The sequence below is a fragment of the Falco rusticolus genome, chromosome 8, assembly GCF_015220075.1.
Source record: "Falco rusticolus isolate bFalRus1 chromosome 8, bFalRus1.pri, whole genome shotgun sequence".
NCBI classification, from domain to species: Eukaryota; Metazoa; Chordata; class Aves; order Falconiformes; family Falconidae; genus Falco; species Falco rusticolus.
Window position 1 is genome coordinate 33,178,425 of NC_051194.1, and position 15,934 is coordinate 33,194,358.

The following is a 15,934-nucleotide window of genomic DNA, read 5'->3' on the forward strand; positions in this document are numbered from 1 at the left end:
CCTGAAGCAGGAAAATGCCACGTAAGAGCGGCCAGTGACCTGTGGGGAAATGAGTGTGAGCCCTGCTGTGAGCCAGGAGGGAAGGGCGCGCGTTGTCCATGTGTCTGCGGGCACACGGGCATGTGTGTCTGCGTGTGCGTGGGTTTGCATGTGCTTGGGTCTGACTGTGCACCGCTGCCTGTCGGTGCACAGCCGGGTGTGCCCGTGTACGTGCATCTGTGTGTCTGTGAAAGGTACGCACATGCGTGTGCACACATGCATGCGTCTGTGTGCAGGTCTGTGCATGCAGGTGCGCGTATGCGGGTGGGTGTATGCGAGTGCATGTATGAAGTGTGCGTGCATGCACACGTGTGGCATGGGCATGGACACGCGGGCGTGCATGTACGCCTGTGTGCGAGTGTGCACGAGTGCGAGCGGGTGTGCAGATGCAGCCTGTGCCCATGTGTGCCCGCGTCCCCGTGCACACGCGCCCACACGCGTGCGTGGGCCAGGCCGTGCCCGCCGGTGCCCGCTCCGCGCCCGCGGGGGCCGGGGTTACGCCTCCCTGCGCGGCGGGGCGGGGAGGCGGCCGCGCACCCCGGAGCGGGGCACACACGCGGCCGCACCGGCAGCACCCGTCCCGTCCCGTCCCGTCCCGTCCCGTCCCGTCCCGCCGCCCCCGGGGCAGCTCCGCGGCACCGCCCCCGCCTCCTCCTCCGCCGCCGCCGCCGCGGCCGCACAAAAGGCGGCGGGGAGGGCCCGGCCGGGAAGGGCTGCCCGGCCGCCCCGGCCGCCCGCATCATGCCCCGCCGAGGGGGGCTGTCGGCCCCCGCCGCCGCCCGCCGGCCCCCCCCGGTTCTCCTCCTCCGCCTCCTCCTCCTGGCCGCCCCGCTGCAGCCCGGCAGAGGTAAGGGCCGCTCCGCTCCCCGCCGCCCCGGGCCCTGCGAACGCCGCCCCGGAAGGCGGGCTGTCCCCCCGACCCGCGGCGCTGCGCCTTCGCTGCCATGGCCGGTTCCCCCCCGCTCTGCGCCCCGCTCCCGGCCGCCTCGGCCCCGCTCCCATCTCCCCCCGCCGCCCGCCGCGCCGGGCTGCCTGTGCGCCCCCCGCCGCCCCCTGCCCCGGCGGCCCGGGCTCCCTGCGCTTCCCGCTCCCGCCCCGTGCCGTCCCCGAGCCGTGCCGGGGGTCCCAGCCCGCGTCCCCCCGGCCGCGGGTGTGGGGGACGGCCGCCCTCCGGCAGCGCTGCGGGCACGGACCGCATCCCCGGGCTTTGCGGTGCGGGGCGTTACACCTTCGCCGTAAAAAGCATGGAACAGCTATCTATACACCTCTCTCTATATATACTGTAATGGAGCCAGCTATAACCGCTTCTGTTCAGGGAAAAGCACTTCCCGGGGAGGTTTGTCTGAGCAATGTGTATTAATTGATTATTAATGTGTATTAATTGATTGCGGTGCAGCAGTGTAAAAGCCCCAGGCGTTCGCCCTGCCAGAGACCGATCCCACCTTGCCCCGTTCCCCCGCGCCCACCTTGCCCCGTTCCCCCCCCCATTCGTGCTGCGCCCCGCGAGCAGCCCGTGTCCCCAGTGGGGATGCTCTCACAGCTGCTGGGCACACTCGTTGCAGTTTTGTGACTCTGCTCCAGTACTACTGGAAATGGGGTTTCTCTCCTCTCTGAGCACTTGGGGAAACTTTTTTATCCGAAGGGAGCACACCAAGTGCCCAAGTCCCCTGTTATGGTACTTAGTGCTTCATGTTTTAATGTGTTTTCTAACAAGAGGCTCATCAGAGTGCTGCGGCACGTGACTGCAAAATCTCAGAAGAGGTTTGTTTAGCTTTTTTATTTATGTATTTTGTGGATCTGGTCCTTAGAATTGGTGATTCAGTAGTGCAGCAGGCCATGACCAGGGTGAGGCTGTTGGAATGCTTGTTGCAAGCATAAATAAAATGACCTTTTTTCACACTTAGCTGTATAAAATACATCACTTTTTTTTTGGATTGTAGTTGGTTGTTGGTTTTTTTTTTTCTTCCCCCCAAGCAGGCCAGTACATTCATCTCAGTCTGAGGAGCTGCCCAAACTAGGATTTCTTGCAGAACTGGTTTGGAATAAGGTCTGATTGCTTAGAGCATCTTTATGAGTAATTTTGTTGAGTAACTTTCATGAGAGTTTCCTATCTTGCTCTACATCAGTCTGATGTTATAAAATCTGAGCTGTCTAGTGGGATGCACGGTCTTCCTCTGCTTTTTGGGGCTCTCCTGTGGCTCAGTCCAAGGGAAGGATGCCATTTGGAGATGCTTTTTGTGCTGCTGGATGCTGCTCTGCAAAATGAAACATGGTGCAGGGCTTAGGACTCAGTGGCAAGTGTGAAGGACCAGATGTGTGGTGTGGAGCCCTGTGGTCTGAGGTGGTGGATTATTTTCCTCCAGAGTAATCCCCACTAGATCCTGGATGGAATTTTCCCCATTATAAGAAGTTTAGTTGATGTTCAGGAGTGGTTTCATTAAATGAAAGGAGCAGACCGAGTTTCTTCCGTTTTCACTGGGTGACTTGCCTCAGCATCTGGAAGGATCTGGACTAGCATGAGCATCTTCAGGTCCTTCCTTTGCCCAATTCAGGAAAGACTGTGCTGAATCAGGCACAGCAAAGACTTGCATCTGGAAAATCCTGTGTGTTTTTACTCCAACTCAAAAAGCTTGGGTTTCAGTTCAAAATCAGAGGGCTCACAAAGCTCTGTTTTCACAACAATGCTGGAAACGGTTTGGTGTTGCTCCGAAGTGGAAAGAAAAGCATACTTGGAAACTCCAAAAGCTGCCACCAGTGGGAATGACACCCTGTGGCCAGGCCTCAGCAGTGTGGGCTGCTTTGGGCATGGCACCTGATGGAAGGAGGAGACCTTGGTTTTCCTTCAGATATTACCGTTAGTAAGTAGACTCTCAAAAATCCAGCAGTTGGGAAAGGAGGTAAATATTATCCTGTTTCAATATGGATGGGCAAGTAAAGCTGTGGGACAGCCAGGGCCGGGTAGCCAAGCTATGAATGCAAGTGTCTGCTTTATAAAGCCCATTATTTTTGCTGTGTTACCTTGCACACCACTGCCAGAGCAACAGCTCTCGAGGAGAGGCTTTGGGCTGTGTTGTAGGGTTTGGAAATGCAAGTGTTAATCTCTGTGCAAATTATAACTCAGTGGAATAAGTTACGTTTTACTTTATGTTATCTATTTATGTTTTGAGCTTTTGCAATATTTAGGAGCTGGAATGTTACTTCTGGATGTGAACAAGGAATGAAATGCCTGGGTATGTGGTAACAGCCAGGAAAAAAAACCCAAAAAAACCGAACACCAAACCCCAAAGAGGGCTCTTGTTCGGTATGAATGAGCCCAAGGAGCCTGTCTGAATGAGAGCCATAGAGAAAGTCCAGGGCTTCGTGCTCCCGGGTTAGAGTTAACCACCTTGTGGGCAGCAGAGGCCCTTCAGTGCAGGGCTCTGATACAGTCATGCCTCGGTAGTGACTGAGAACTACTGACAGGACCTACCACCCCCTTTTTGCTTTTAGCCTAGGGCACGCTAAGTTTTCCTCCAGCTGTCCAGCTTTATTCACTGCTTCCTGTGCTCGCATCCCGACCCTATACGGAAGTGACCCAGGAGCCAGCGCTTTTCATTTCTTTGTGCAATATTCACATGGGATACAGCAAAAATCCCATTTCCAAAGCTCTTAGGGCAGAAAGTTCTTAGGACCAGAGAAAACTCAGTGTGGCTCTTCAGCAGCCACTGGCAAGTCTGTGCTATCTGCTGACTATAGCCAGCAGCAGTGTGGTGCAATGATATCTGCAGATGCAACTGGCTGAAAATAGAGGCCTGACAATGCTTTTATTGATATTTGGGTTGGAAAAAATAGCAGATTCTGAGTCCGAGCCTGAGGCGTTTCGTTTGGAGTGTGCAGCCTCTGTGCTGAATCCTCGGCTGAAGATTTGTTTAATCAGTTATTGACAATAGAAGTTAATAGCCACAGCCGGGGGAGCTGGGGCACTGGTGGTATCCAAGGGCACGATCATAGCCACAGGCATGCTTAAACAAGCTGCTGCATTCAAAGCCGATACCATTGATGTTAGCTTCGGTTTAGCTCGTGTGGTTCTGCTTTATTTTTAAAGCCCAAAGCCCAAACTGTGGAATTTGCAAGCGAAACGTGCTCGGCACCCCTTGTGCTGCTGGACACCAGCAGTCCAGGAGCAAAGAGCATCGCTGCTGCCCTGGCTGCTGCTGCCTTGGTGGCCACAGAGCCCTTGCCGATGTCACGGACAGGGAGAGCCCTCGGCTGCAGCGTGGTGCCTTCCACCCCGGCCAGCCCTGGACATGCCCCAGTGCAAACATGCTGCCTGGCTTAACCTGGATATCCTGTGGAAATGACTCTTGTAATAAAATAAAAGTAATTTACTCTAACAGGAGTCCACTATGGAGATCACTTGTGTGGAAGGGGGAGATGAGTATCTTCCAAGGCTGCTTTAAGATGAAAATTTTGGGCAGGGCCCTCCCCCCTCCGCCCCCTATTCAGCTGGAAAAATTGAGATGATGTGCCTAGTCTGACTGTAAAAGTCAACATCTTGAGGGGGGGTGGTGTGTTGGTGGTGTTGGGCAACCACCTCCGTATTTCAGGCTGGTCAAACAGCTATTGCCTTCTGTCCTTAGTGATGGAATTATTTCATTAGGAAGACAAACAGCTGAACTCTGATTAACCAGAAACCATTGAAAAAGAAGAAAGAAAAATCACCAGAGTTATATTTTAGAAGTTCTCAGCTCCCCAACACAAGTTTCTGTCCCTTTAATTTTTCTTGGGGGAAGAAAAGAAAACAAGCTCTCCTTACAGGTGAAGAGAGATTTATGCCTTCTCCTGCCTTTTAAGCTCCTGGGAGATTTTTTGCTCTTGTTTGAACTTACTCTTTACACTAAACATACTGTGTCTCAGAAACCCCCTGAACACTGTTTTGGAGTGCTGTAACCATTCAGCCCACCCTGCTCTCTGTTGTTCTCTCTTGAAGGTCTCAATCTGTGCACCAGTGGAAGCGCCACGTCCTGCGAAGAGTGTCTCCTCATCCATCCCAAGTGTGCCTGGTGCTCCAAGGAGGTAGGTGGGCTGACCGCGTTTGCCTTGCATGCTTTGTGTAATGCAGGAAGGGAGCTGATGCCCCACATCAACTGTTCCTGACACCGTCCTGTGCCAGAAAGGGTGGGTGAGGGCAGTGGGTGCTCCATGCTGAGCTTATTTTAGGTGTATGCAACTCCTCAGCTCTTTGACACTGTAGGAAATAAGTCTCTGACCCTGCTGGCCCCTGCACATCCTCAACAGAGCACCACTGTTCCTTTGGTTCCTCTGTCCCTTCAATTACCTTCTTGTTTTTGGTGGGTGCTTGGTCCCTGCATGGGCTCTGTGTTGCAGGGAGCCTTGCTTTGAATGCCCTCTCCCTAAAAAGCCCCAGAGCCCCCGCTGGTGTCCTGCTACATGTCCCTTGTTGTGTGGCCTGGCATGGCACAGGCGCTTTGTCTGTAACAAAGATTAATTCTCCTTTCTGAATCCATTGTGTCATTTTGAGGGGCAACCCATGCTTCTGGCATCTGAGCCATGCCATGGCAATAAGTTACGCAGCTTAACTGTGTGCTTCGAAATGCAAATGCATCCTTATGTTGGTGCTGAAGATGCTCACCTGTAATGTAATTGAGCCTCTTTAGTTTGTGAGAAATTGAAAACATCTGTCTCTCTATCCAAGTATCCATCTTATCACATACACTTACAATTTCTAGAGAACAAGATGTGTAAAAGACCTTATAATGTCTAATAGACAGATAGCTGTTGTCTGCGTAGTGCCTGCATCTGTCTCAAGTGCTTAAGAGGGAAATAGGGATGCTTACAGATGCAGGGAAAGACCCTGCCTACTTGCAGGCACAGCTGCTGTGCCAGGAACCAGTGTTGGGCTGTGAGAAACCCCAGAGCAGTGGATGATCTTGAACATTTCAATGGACGTGGCCAGGAGTGATGCTCTCCGATTCCCTGCTAACCATTTTTCCTCTAGGGTGGCTGTCCCAGTCCTGTTTCGGGGGAGGCAAGCTGTGGAGTTGAGCACACACTTCTAGCTACAGGCAGTGATTCTGAGCTGAGGATGCAGGTGCTACCCACGTGCCTCTCTGCTGCTCCTGTCCCTCCTCCTGCCAGCCCTGCCTGGCCGGCCGCAGCCCCTCAGGGCAGAGATGGGCATGGAGATGGACATGGGGCAAGGGGGGCTCCCAAGCCCCTCAGTTTGGTTGGGTCTCAGGAGATACCCCAGCCTCTGGCTTTCCAGGTCTGTTTTACTGGATTTTCACTTGTAAGCACAGCTGCAGCTCTCCAAAGAAAACCTCCTAACGCTACTAACACCATGCTACCTGACAGCGTAATAGCTTTCATGGTTGTTTTTTTTCCAGCAAGGCAAATGGTGTGCAGAAGGGAAAGAGTAAAGCAATAGATCCCACTTCTGAGACATCTTGTAAACAGCTGTAAGAGCTCCTCTTCCAGCCAGCTAATGTGGTGGTGAGACTGGATCCAGCAATGCTAACTATTAAGCTATGGGTACCCAATAGCTTGATTTTTTTTTGTTTGTCTTTTTTAATTCTTGGCATCAAAACCCAGCTTTTTGCAAAATGCTGCTAGTGGAAACATTTATCTGGTGGTCACTGTGACCACTAATTGTATGGCAGCCCATGGGACTGGCAGCCTGACTCTTTATCTTGCAAACAGGAGAGTTACAAAAAAAAAAAAAAAAAAAATTCCTAAATGGAATGGGGGGGACAAGAAGGAAGATGGGTGTTTACAAGGAAGTGCTGGAATACTTCCTGACCTTTAGCCTGCAGCAGCTATTTAAAGATACATTTCAAGGTGTTTTGTGCCAAGAGCTGCGTGTTTAAAAGTGGCTGTCCCCATTACATGCTGCATGCTAGAACTTAATAAGTTCTTATTCTAATTCTAGTGGTGTTTGGTGGTGGTTTTTTTTCTAGAATTTACTGTTTGAAACTCTAATTATCCCTTTTTAACTGAGATCATCAGGTGAGGTAATGGGACTATGAAAAATATTGAGAGGTTTTTGACTTTTTAAAGTTTTAAAGTTATATGATAAACTCTCAATATCTACTTTCTTTGCATAGTCATTTTACCACCTTATTTCCCTTCCCTCTGCTGCAGCCTCGTCAGGTGCACTTACTAAATTGCTTTTAGTCTGTTTTCCTTAGCTATTTCCATTAGCTGTCATTCATTGTCTGTGTTACATGGGAGTTTTATATGCCAGTCAAATTCTGTAGCTCTGCTTCTGTTTAAGTAGTAAGGTATCTGGGCTGTTTAAGAAAGAAGTATCTGGGCTAAGATACTGGAGTGTTTTCCACAGATGCTGGTTACGTTGTGGTAGAAACACAAATCAGCTTAATAGCATGTATTTTCTGCTCCCTTTGCATTTACTTTACAGGTTTGGGAGCAAATTGGGCCAGCTGATGCCATCTTTGTAGGCAACAATTAATAATTTTGTTAGGAAGTGTATATATAGTAGAAGTCTAGAAGCATACATATTATGTGTGTATGTTATATATACAGGAAATGTAGATAGGCCTATAATATATATAGTATATATACACTATATATATTTTTTATTTTGTCTTCCGGTGTACATATACCTTCTCATACATAATATTCCTCCCTTTGGGGAATAACATCTCTTGACAGTGCCATCATACCTGTTTGTTCTTTGTCCCCCTGGGTGCCCAGCGGTGCTGATGCTGTGAGGGACCCTTCGGCTGTGGGAGAGGAGCAGTTTGGGCAGGAAAGCCATGCCGTTTCCCAGAGATGGTCACATGTGACCTCCTGCAGTTTTGCATCCTCCTCCATCACCCTTTGCACTCCCAGATCCAGGCTGCATGTGACTGTATAGGAGCAGAAAGTCTCGAGCGCTCAGGGACTGCAGCTAGGGGTTAGGAGTATGTGAAAGCAATTCTGTGGATACAAGGAGCCCCGTCCCAACAGTTTTCCGAGTGGGATAAGTTTCCTTGTATTTATGTTGCCTTGAATTGTGAGGGTAAGAGCATGTGTATAGATAGATGCTTACAGCTGAGTAGTCAAGAAACTACAAATTCAAGACTACCACCTCCTGCCTGTTAGTACAGGGTGCATCACATCCCCTTGGCTTGAATTGGCCTCTGTTCTCTTCCGCTTCTGTTCTGTATCTTTTCTCCCATCCGAGATGGTGATGATGGATGAGCTGGTGACAGCAGCTTCTGGTATGTGGCAGCCCCAGAGCCCCCGGGAGCTGCTGAGCTAACCACAAGTCTTTGGGCTGTTGGAAATTTGGAAGCGTTTGTTGGCTGGTGGAAGAATACCTGGAAAGGCAGGACTTAAATGAGGTGATCTGTTTAAATGGCACTTAAAAGAGGAGGTATGTGATGGGTGGCCTTAACTGCCACCTGAGCTCACCTTGAAATGGGGCTGTCTGGGGGAAATACGTGACTCTTGGGTGATGGAGACTGCTGCAGCCTTTCCATCCGTGCTGAATCTGAGGAGATTCTGCTGCTCCAGAAGAAGCTGGAAATGACTAGAAATTGCTGACACGCTGCTGGTGGAAGACTGGGTGGCAACTGCACGCTGGCCTATGGGGTTGCTGTGATCGCTGCGGCAGCCTGGTTTTCATGGGAGGGAGTGGAGAATGCTTGCTTGTGTCTTTTTTTGCAATGGCATCAGGTTGCTGGGGCTCAGCGGGGCTCGCCAGGCTTGCTGGGGGGAGCGGGGAGCTCTGGAAGTGGCATCAGCGCTGTCCTCTGAGCTGCCAGGTAGGGTGTGATAGACACGTGGGGCTGGTGTTCATTGTGAGCCTACCTGGGGTGACTGCAATGGGGATGCTCTCCGCAAGGCGGTTTGGGAGCACTGCCATCTCACAGACAGAGCTTGTGACCCAGTGTGCAAAGAGCCAACACTGCACAGAGCCGAGACAGCATTTATGGCTCGTCTGTCGTAAAACATTTTATACATTTATACTTTGAACAATTATATTACTATAGATTATTATGCTTTGCATATAAACATTTATACTTTGAACAATTGTTCACAACTAGGTTTAGTCACACTTAATTCTCATGGGTTCTTACGGGCCATGTAAAGGGGCAGTATTCTTTCTTTTCATTGGGCATATTCTCTGGGGAGGGGGCTTTCTTTGTTGGAGGGTGGATCTTGTAGTATGCTAACTGGGATAGTTCCCACACAGTTCCAGTAATTTTCTCTTTGGTTTCATTAACCATTTAGCTCTCCTTGAGCTTATCTTGTTACTTCTTAGCTTGACACATTTATGGTGTCTATTCCTTCTCCCAAGGCCACGTCTTGTTAACTATTTGCAAGGATGAACTACATCCTCTGTTCTTCAAATTCTTTCTTGTTTTCAATGATAGATATTTACATATTTTGTCCAAATTTCAACTGACTGACCTATTAACCACGTACATGCGTAAGTTTGATCTAATACTGAGTCGGTCGACTACAGTACCAGTATGGAGGGAAAAATTATGTCATCTCATTGCTGTTGTCTTCTGTTTGCTGCTTTGGGGAGCAACCTACCGATGTGCAGGGGCCTCTCTTATTTTTTAGGTGTGTGCATACTGTGTGTTCGTCCATGCATTACCTATGCCGGTGCATTTGTGTGTGCACATGCAAAGCAGACAGGCATGTAAGTTACATTAATTAAACTGAAATTTCTGTTTTTGATTAATTGGATGGAAATTTCCTGGATGGCACCCTCTGTTTCCCAGCAGGTTGCTTGTACCCCCCATCCTTTCACATCTCAGGAATGTGTGTCTAGAGAATGAGAAAGAAAATCAAGGATGTTCCTAGAGGGAACATGTCAGTTTTTTTAAAGTGGAGAAAGCAGGCATGTTTCAGACTGAATTAATGCAGAGCTGGACTGATTAAAGCAAAAAATGGTAGGGACATGTCTAGTTGGGAGTTAGATATAGTCAGTTAGGTACAGTCAGTGCTATTCTCCATTTTTATAGCATGAACCAAGCAATTTGTCTTAAAACTGTCAAACTGATGAGCATGTAATTGTCACAGTGTTGTCTCCATTCACTCTGTCTGCTTGTGTGCATTTGCTTTTGTGAGCTTGTTAGTTAGAGGCCAGACTGCAAAGTGCCCACGGGGCTGCGAGCAGCCAGTGCTGCTAACAAGGACTAGGTGGGATCTTCCCGAACCGATGCCTCTCTGGGGCACTAAGCAATGTTTGGGGTGGTTCCTGCTTGCTGTGGGGTACCTGCTGCATTTCTTGCTGAAACAGGTGTGCAGGCAGATGGGTGGCTGTTGGAAGAAGGGTTTGCCGGAGTCAAGAAGACGCTTAATATGAGTTATGCATCTTGCTCCACTTTATTAGTTTCTAACACTACTTATATAGAACCGGTACACTTGCATATTTGTAAAGCAGAAATATAATTGGTTAGTAGTCTCTAAACGCGCGCGGTTCTTACACCCCTAATTATCGTGACTAAAATAAGCATTCTATCCATGTAGCTAATTGTGTTGCTGTGCTTCAGCCTTGTAGTTTGTTACTCCCTATTTTCCCATACCGGTCCCTATCTTTCTTGGCCCTACACCTGCTTTCCCAGCAGCTGTATCCTGTTACAGCCACGGCCTGTTGGCACAACATAATTACTCGGTCTCAGGATTCAAGAATAGCTCAAGGCTACCTTTCTTGTTAACTTCAGCACAGCAACTTCAGTACAATTCTGATTACAGGCCTATTCTAATACCAGGCCTGGATTGTGCAGATCTTCAGAGATTCTAAGGCCATGTTTCTGCAGCCATTCTTCTACAGGTGGCAGGTATCTGGGGGCATCAAGTTGCTTAACTAGTTGTGAGATGTCCACTGCTTAGGGGGCATTGGGGTTTGAACCGGTGTGCCACGTCTGAGCTGGTGTGGGTCTGCCTTTCAACATGGTTGCTCGTTAATTGTTTGGACCTGTGCAATACCCTTTACTCCTCAAATCTGCTCATCCTTTTTTCCTTTCATTTAACATCTGGGAGTCTAGTTTTTTTCTGTCACAGAAAACTTTGTGCTTGAGTTGGATGGTACCTGATAGCCATGGTTTTAGCTTTGGGGTTTGACCTATGGGTGCATATGAGGGTGTTTGTTCGCAGGGTGCTGCGGAGATTGCTGGGGCTTTCCTGAGGCTGTTGTCACTCCCCTGCTCGGTGACACCCTGCCTGCGTTAGAAACCCAAGCAGAAATAAGGGTCAGTCCTGCATCCCTGGGTGCTGAGCTGCGTTCCCCTCCCCTGGGGCGTTTGCAGCCCTGAAGGGGGGTATTTTCTTTCACCCCGGGTAATGTGGCATTTCACCAAACAAGAAAAGGCCTGGATTTGACCAGAGCTCCAGCTCAGCAATTGCTGCCCTGTAGCAAGCCCTCAGGGCCCATTTTAAAAAAGTTTAAGATAAAATAGCTGGGTTAGGCTCAGGGGACCTGGGAACTGTGCAAAGTGCAGAGGTGCTGCTGACCTTAGACCTCTGTGCAGCTCCTGTCAGAAGGAGTTGTGTAGGGGCTTTCCCTCCAGTCTCCTGGGCATCCTTTGGAGAACTTTTGTCACAGAGGCTGCAGAAAAACACATTGCAGCAGTAACCGTTTCTCGCCACCATGCAAACGGACAGGCTTGTGCATGCATGGGCACCCTGCCCCAGAGTAGCTTTGGCAGGTCCCACAGGGATGAGCTCTTTGCCCCATGTGCCGGCACTGTCTTGGCTTCAGCGTGCGGATGCTGCTGTTGTATTCATCCTGTGCTGGGATGACGAACGTTGGTATAAACAGTACCATACCCAGAGCTGTCTCTTGTGGTGTTAGGAGCTCGACTACTAAATAATAGCAGCTGGGGCAGGAAGCCACCACCCTCCTCTCCCTGAGCTGCGTGCCCCTTCTGGCTCTGGTTCTGCTACCCCAGTCCCAGCCAGAAAATTAAGCCCGAATTCAAAGCCCTTTGACGGCAAGTCTTTCTGTTCACATAAAGAGGCTTTGGAGCAGACCCTGGAAACGCCTGATAAAGGCTAAATTGCATGAGCATCCCTAAATATCATCCTGTTTGGATGCTTCTCTCCAGTGTTAATTCCGGGGGAATAACTTAGAGGTTCCTGGCTGTACTCCTGGTGCTGCTTGTGTTGGTTTTTGCACAAGAGTGTCCTTTCTAACAGGTGGCAGCAGAAATGAGCTGGCAGAGGTGCTCACCTGGAGCTGTGGTCCAGGTACCGAGCAGGCAGGACATCATTTCCTTGCAGGTGCTCTGCTGTTGGGTGGACCAGCCCAGGAGAGTGCCTGGACCCCTCTGGCTTTTCACTGACTTCAGGTCAAATCACATTTGAGAGAAACTTTTCTCCAAGGCTGCACTAAATGTGCTGCTGTGAAAGGCTGGGCGTTGTTTTTGGTTTTGTGAGGGATTCTGATTTTTATTGTGTCATGCTGGAGATGATTTAAATAGTCCCAGTCCTCCTTTCTGGAAGTTGATCTGTTTACATGATGTGTTCCAAGAAATTTGTGTTCATATCCATCCAACGTGCCGTCTCCTTGGCTGGACCCCGCTGCTGAATGCTGGAATGCAAATCTTGCATTTTTCAAATAGCGTTGGGACCCCATAGTGAGAAAATGCAGCAAACAGCCTCTGTCTGTGTCCCTGGACCCTGAGGCTATCCTTGGGGGACCCCAGAGCACCCCATGGGGTGCAAAAGTGAGATCTGTCAGACGACTTCTCCTTCCTTGATGTCTCTCCATCCTCTGCCATGCTGGAGCTTCAGCAAAAAGTGAGATTTATTCAGCCCTGCACTGGGTTTTGGCTGCACAGCTGAAGGAGGGGCTAGCAGAGCTATGAGCGTCTTCTCTTCATTTTCATGTAATTTTAGTCCATCAACCCTGGAGCAGAAGGCGGTTGTCTCTATTGTTATAATGCAGAAATAAGTAGGAATTGACTGTTGAAAAACCACTAAGTTTTGGGCATGTGACTTGCTCCCTTTGGCACTTTTGGGGAGGAAAAAAAAAAAGAAAAAAAAGGCATTCTGACAAATGGGCTTTTTGCAAAAGGCTGCATTGTGCGCATTCCTGAGCCCTGCCCCGCACAAGGCTGCATTGTGCACCACGCATGGGGCTCACATCCAGGGCTGGAGCTCTTGGGACGGGTGCTGGGAGACTCCCTGCTGTGGCAGCCCATCCTCTGGGACTGAGCCACTGCCTGCACCTTGCTACCTGCAGCGGGCATGGGCTGCCTTTTGTCCACCTCCCATGAAGGCTCTGCCACCTCCCTTACTCTCCCACAAAGCTGCCCAGGACAGCCTGCCCAAGTCAAACTGCTCCGGCTGTGCCCCTCCTCAGGGACTGCTTGCTGTCACTTGTTCCCCCATGTGATGGCGTCACGCCAATGCCTGCAGTGCAGAGGTGTGAGGGAGAGGGGACAGACGGTGCGGGTGTGGGGATGTGTGGTGTCTCACCCAGGGAAGAAGGTGCAGGTCCTTGGAGCCACCCAGCCTCAGTCTCTGGCTTCACATCTTGACTGGCTCTTTGGCTTGGTGGGTTTGTCCTGCTTCCCTTGGTACCGCCTCCTTCTCCTCTCTTCTGTCTTTTGCAAAGCTCCTTTAAGGTGATCACATGCAAAAGATAACAGCTTCTCACTTTTTCCCCTTGAAGAGGTGGCAGTTGGCTGTCCAGGCAGCAACCCAAATATTTTGCCTTGCTTTCATGTTGCCCAGATCAGGGCTGGGAGTAGCTGCTGCTGTGACTGGGGTGAAAACCAGAAAGTGCAGTGATCTGTGAGCAAATTCAGGTTTCAAATCCTTGCAGAATTTCTTTTTTGGTTGATCCCTTTGAAAGGCTCAAGGTTCAGCGCAGGCTACTTTTGAGTACGGCCACCAGAAATTACACCAGCTTCTCCTTATCATCTCCTATTTGCTACAGACACCAGCATGTCAAAACAAAGCCCCTGCTGTGGGACTGACGTTTCTCCTTCCCCTTCCCTTTTGTCCATTCCTCACCCCCTCAGGAGTTCGGCAGCACGAAGTCCATCACGTCACGGTGCGACTTCCTGCAGAACCTGGTTGCAAACGGTTGTGCGGGAGCCATCGAAAACCCCAGCAGCAGCATCAGTGTGGTGAAGAATGTCCCTCTGAGCAGCAAGGGCTCCGGCCAGACCCACCTGGACGTCACGCAGATCACACCTCAGAAGGTTGCCTTGAATCTTCGTCCTGGTGAGCCCCCGATGGCTGTGAGCTTTATGCTGGGGTATGCATGGGGATGAGAAAGGGTGGCCGGGATGTCCCAAGAGCGTGTTGTAGCTTGTGACCTTGTAGCCCACTAAAGCAGGGGGCTTCTGGCCCCTTTCACAGCCTGTGAACTTTGGTGGTGCATCACGAACAGGTTTGGCACTGAGGTTTATGTCCTCTGTGAGAGGACACTGTTGTGCAAAGTCAATCAAAGTGCACCTGCAACTGTTACCAATACTAGCCTTAACCCTTGCATGCATTTAGAAGGAACCTGCTCAGCTTAAAAATGTAATCACTGGATGGAAGGAGTTAAAACAGCTTCAGATCCTTCACCAAGCTGACAGTGCTTGACTCTAAACTGAGACAGCTCCTTCTATAAATTGGAAACAAAAGCACATATCTGTTTTCTGTCGGTATGCAAAAGAGCCATGGGATCAAGGCAGAAGATGGAGATTTGAACTTGTGACTCAAGCCTTGGACTGTAGCCAGATCCCTGTTTCATTCCCCTGAGCCATCACTTTTCTTCAATCTGTTCCTTTTAATTAAAAATTAGAAGGGAATGGCTAGACTGAGCCATGTGAGCATGCTTGTTATCAAAAGTTTTTGCATGGTGGGGGGAGGCTTTAATGTGGGTTCAGAATTCTTGCAAAAAATTGGCAGCTGATATTTCTGAAGGGGGGAAAAAAAGCTCTTTATTGCAAAGTTAAGAAGCAAATATAAAAGCTCAATTCATTATAAGCAATTGGTGTGGGTTTCTAAGGCTTACAGTTTTGTGACAGCTCTCAAGAGCATACAGAAAAATGAAATACGATGTTTTGCCCAAGAAAAACAGGAGTTTGAGCTGGTGGTCACACTACCAGTGCTCTCCCAGAGCCTCCCCATTGCTGCAGGACTTTTTGGTTTAATTCTGCAAGATGGATAGTTGTCATGTCTCTTAATTAACTCTTCCTCAGCAGTATGACTGCTGTCATCAGTCAGACCCTCAAATGTAAAGAAATTTTGCTTCAAAGCCTTAAAAGTAGATAGCTGAGGGCAGTCACTACTGGATGCGTGGCTAGATGAGGGGCTTCTGCAACTGCATGTGGCTGATGAAACAGGTTTGTTCCTGTAAAAAAAAGGAGTTGTTGTTACTCCTGTTTCTTGAGGCAATTCCTGGCAGAAAGGGCTGGTTCAGCCTCCACGCCTCGCCTCCTGCACACCCTCCTTCATGCACAGTGCCCAGTGCTCAGCAAATTCCTCTTTCCCGATCCCTGGCAGTTTTTCCCAGCCAGAGACGTGCCCACTGCTCCAGTCTGCGGCACGGTGTGGGGCACATCTACCTTCGACTTCCCAGAGGCCGTGCTCTCAGATGCTTTGGGCTGCACGGGGCTGGTGTACTGTTCCTGCCAACCCTCACAGGGGACCACGCTCGTGGCCACCTTCAGTTCTGCTTGGACAGCAGAGAAGCCCTCCAGGTGTGGGCTGAGCTGCAGGAATCGCCCTGAGGCCCCCCGCAGTGATTCCCACACTGAGTGCGGGGGTCCCCTCCCTGTGCTCCCCTTGTAGAGCATCAGAGTCATTGCAGGAGGGGGGACATACCTAGATGTTTGTAGTAGTATCTCCCATTTTTGCTCTTTTTTGGTGACGGGCAGCCCTCTGTCTTAGGGCTGATGGCTTCTTAAACCCTCGTACCACCATCCCCAGTTTA

The 15,934-nt window shown here is 50.0% G+C and overlaps 1 protein-coding gene across 1 annotated transcript in view; it reads left to right on the forward strand.

Moving 5' to 3' along the window:
• Positions 1-615: 615 nt before the first annotated feature.
• The window catches only part of ITGB5 (integrin subunit beta 5), a 64,231-nt gene continuing 48,912 nt past the window's right edge, over positions 616-15,934 (forward strand). The window contains 3 exon segments of the mRNA XM_037397920.1: positions 616-886; positions 5,009-5,094; positions 14,028-14,232. Of these exon segments, the coding sequence (XP_037253817.1) occupies positions 781-886; positions 5,009-5,094; positions 14,028-14,232 (397 nt within the window). The 5' untranslated portion in view covers positions 616-780.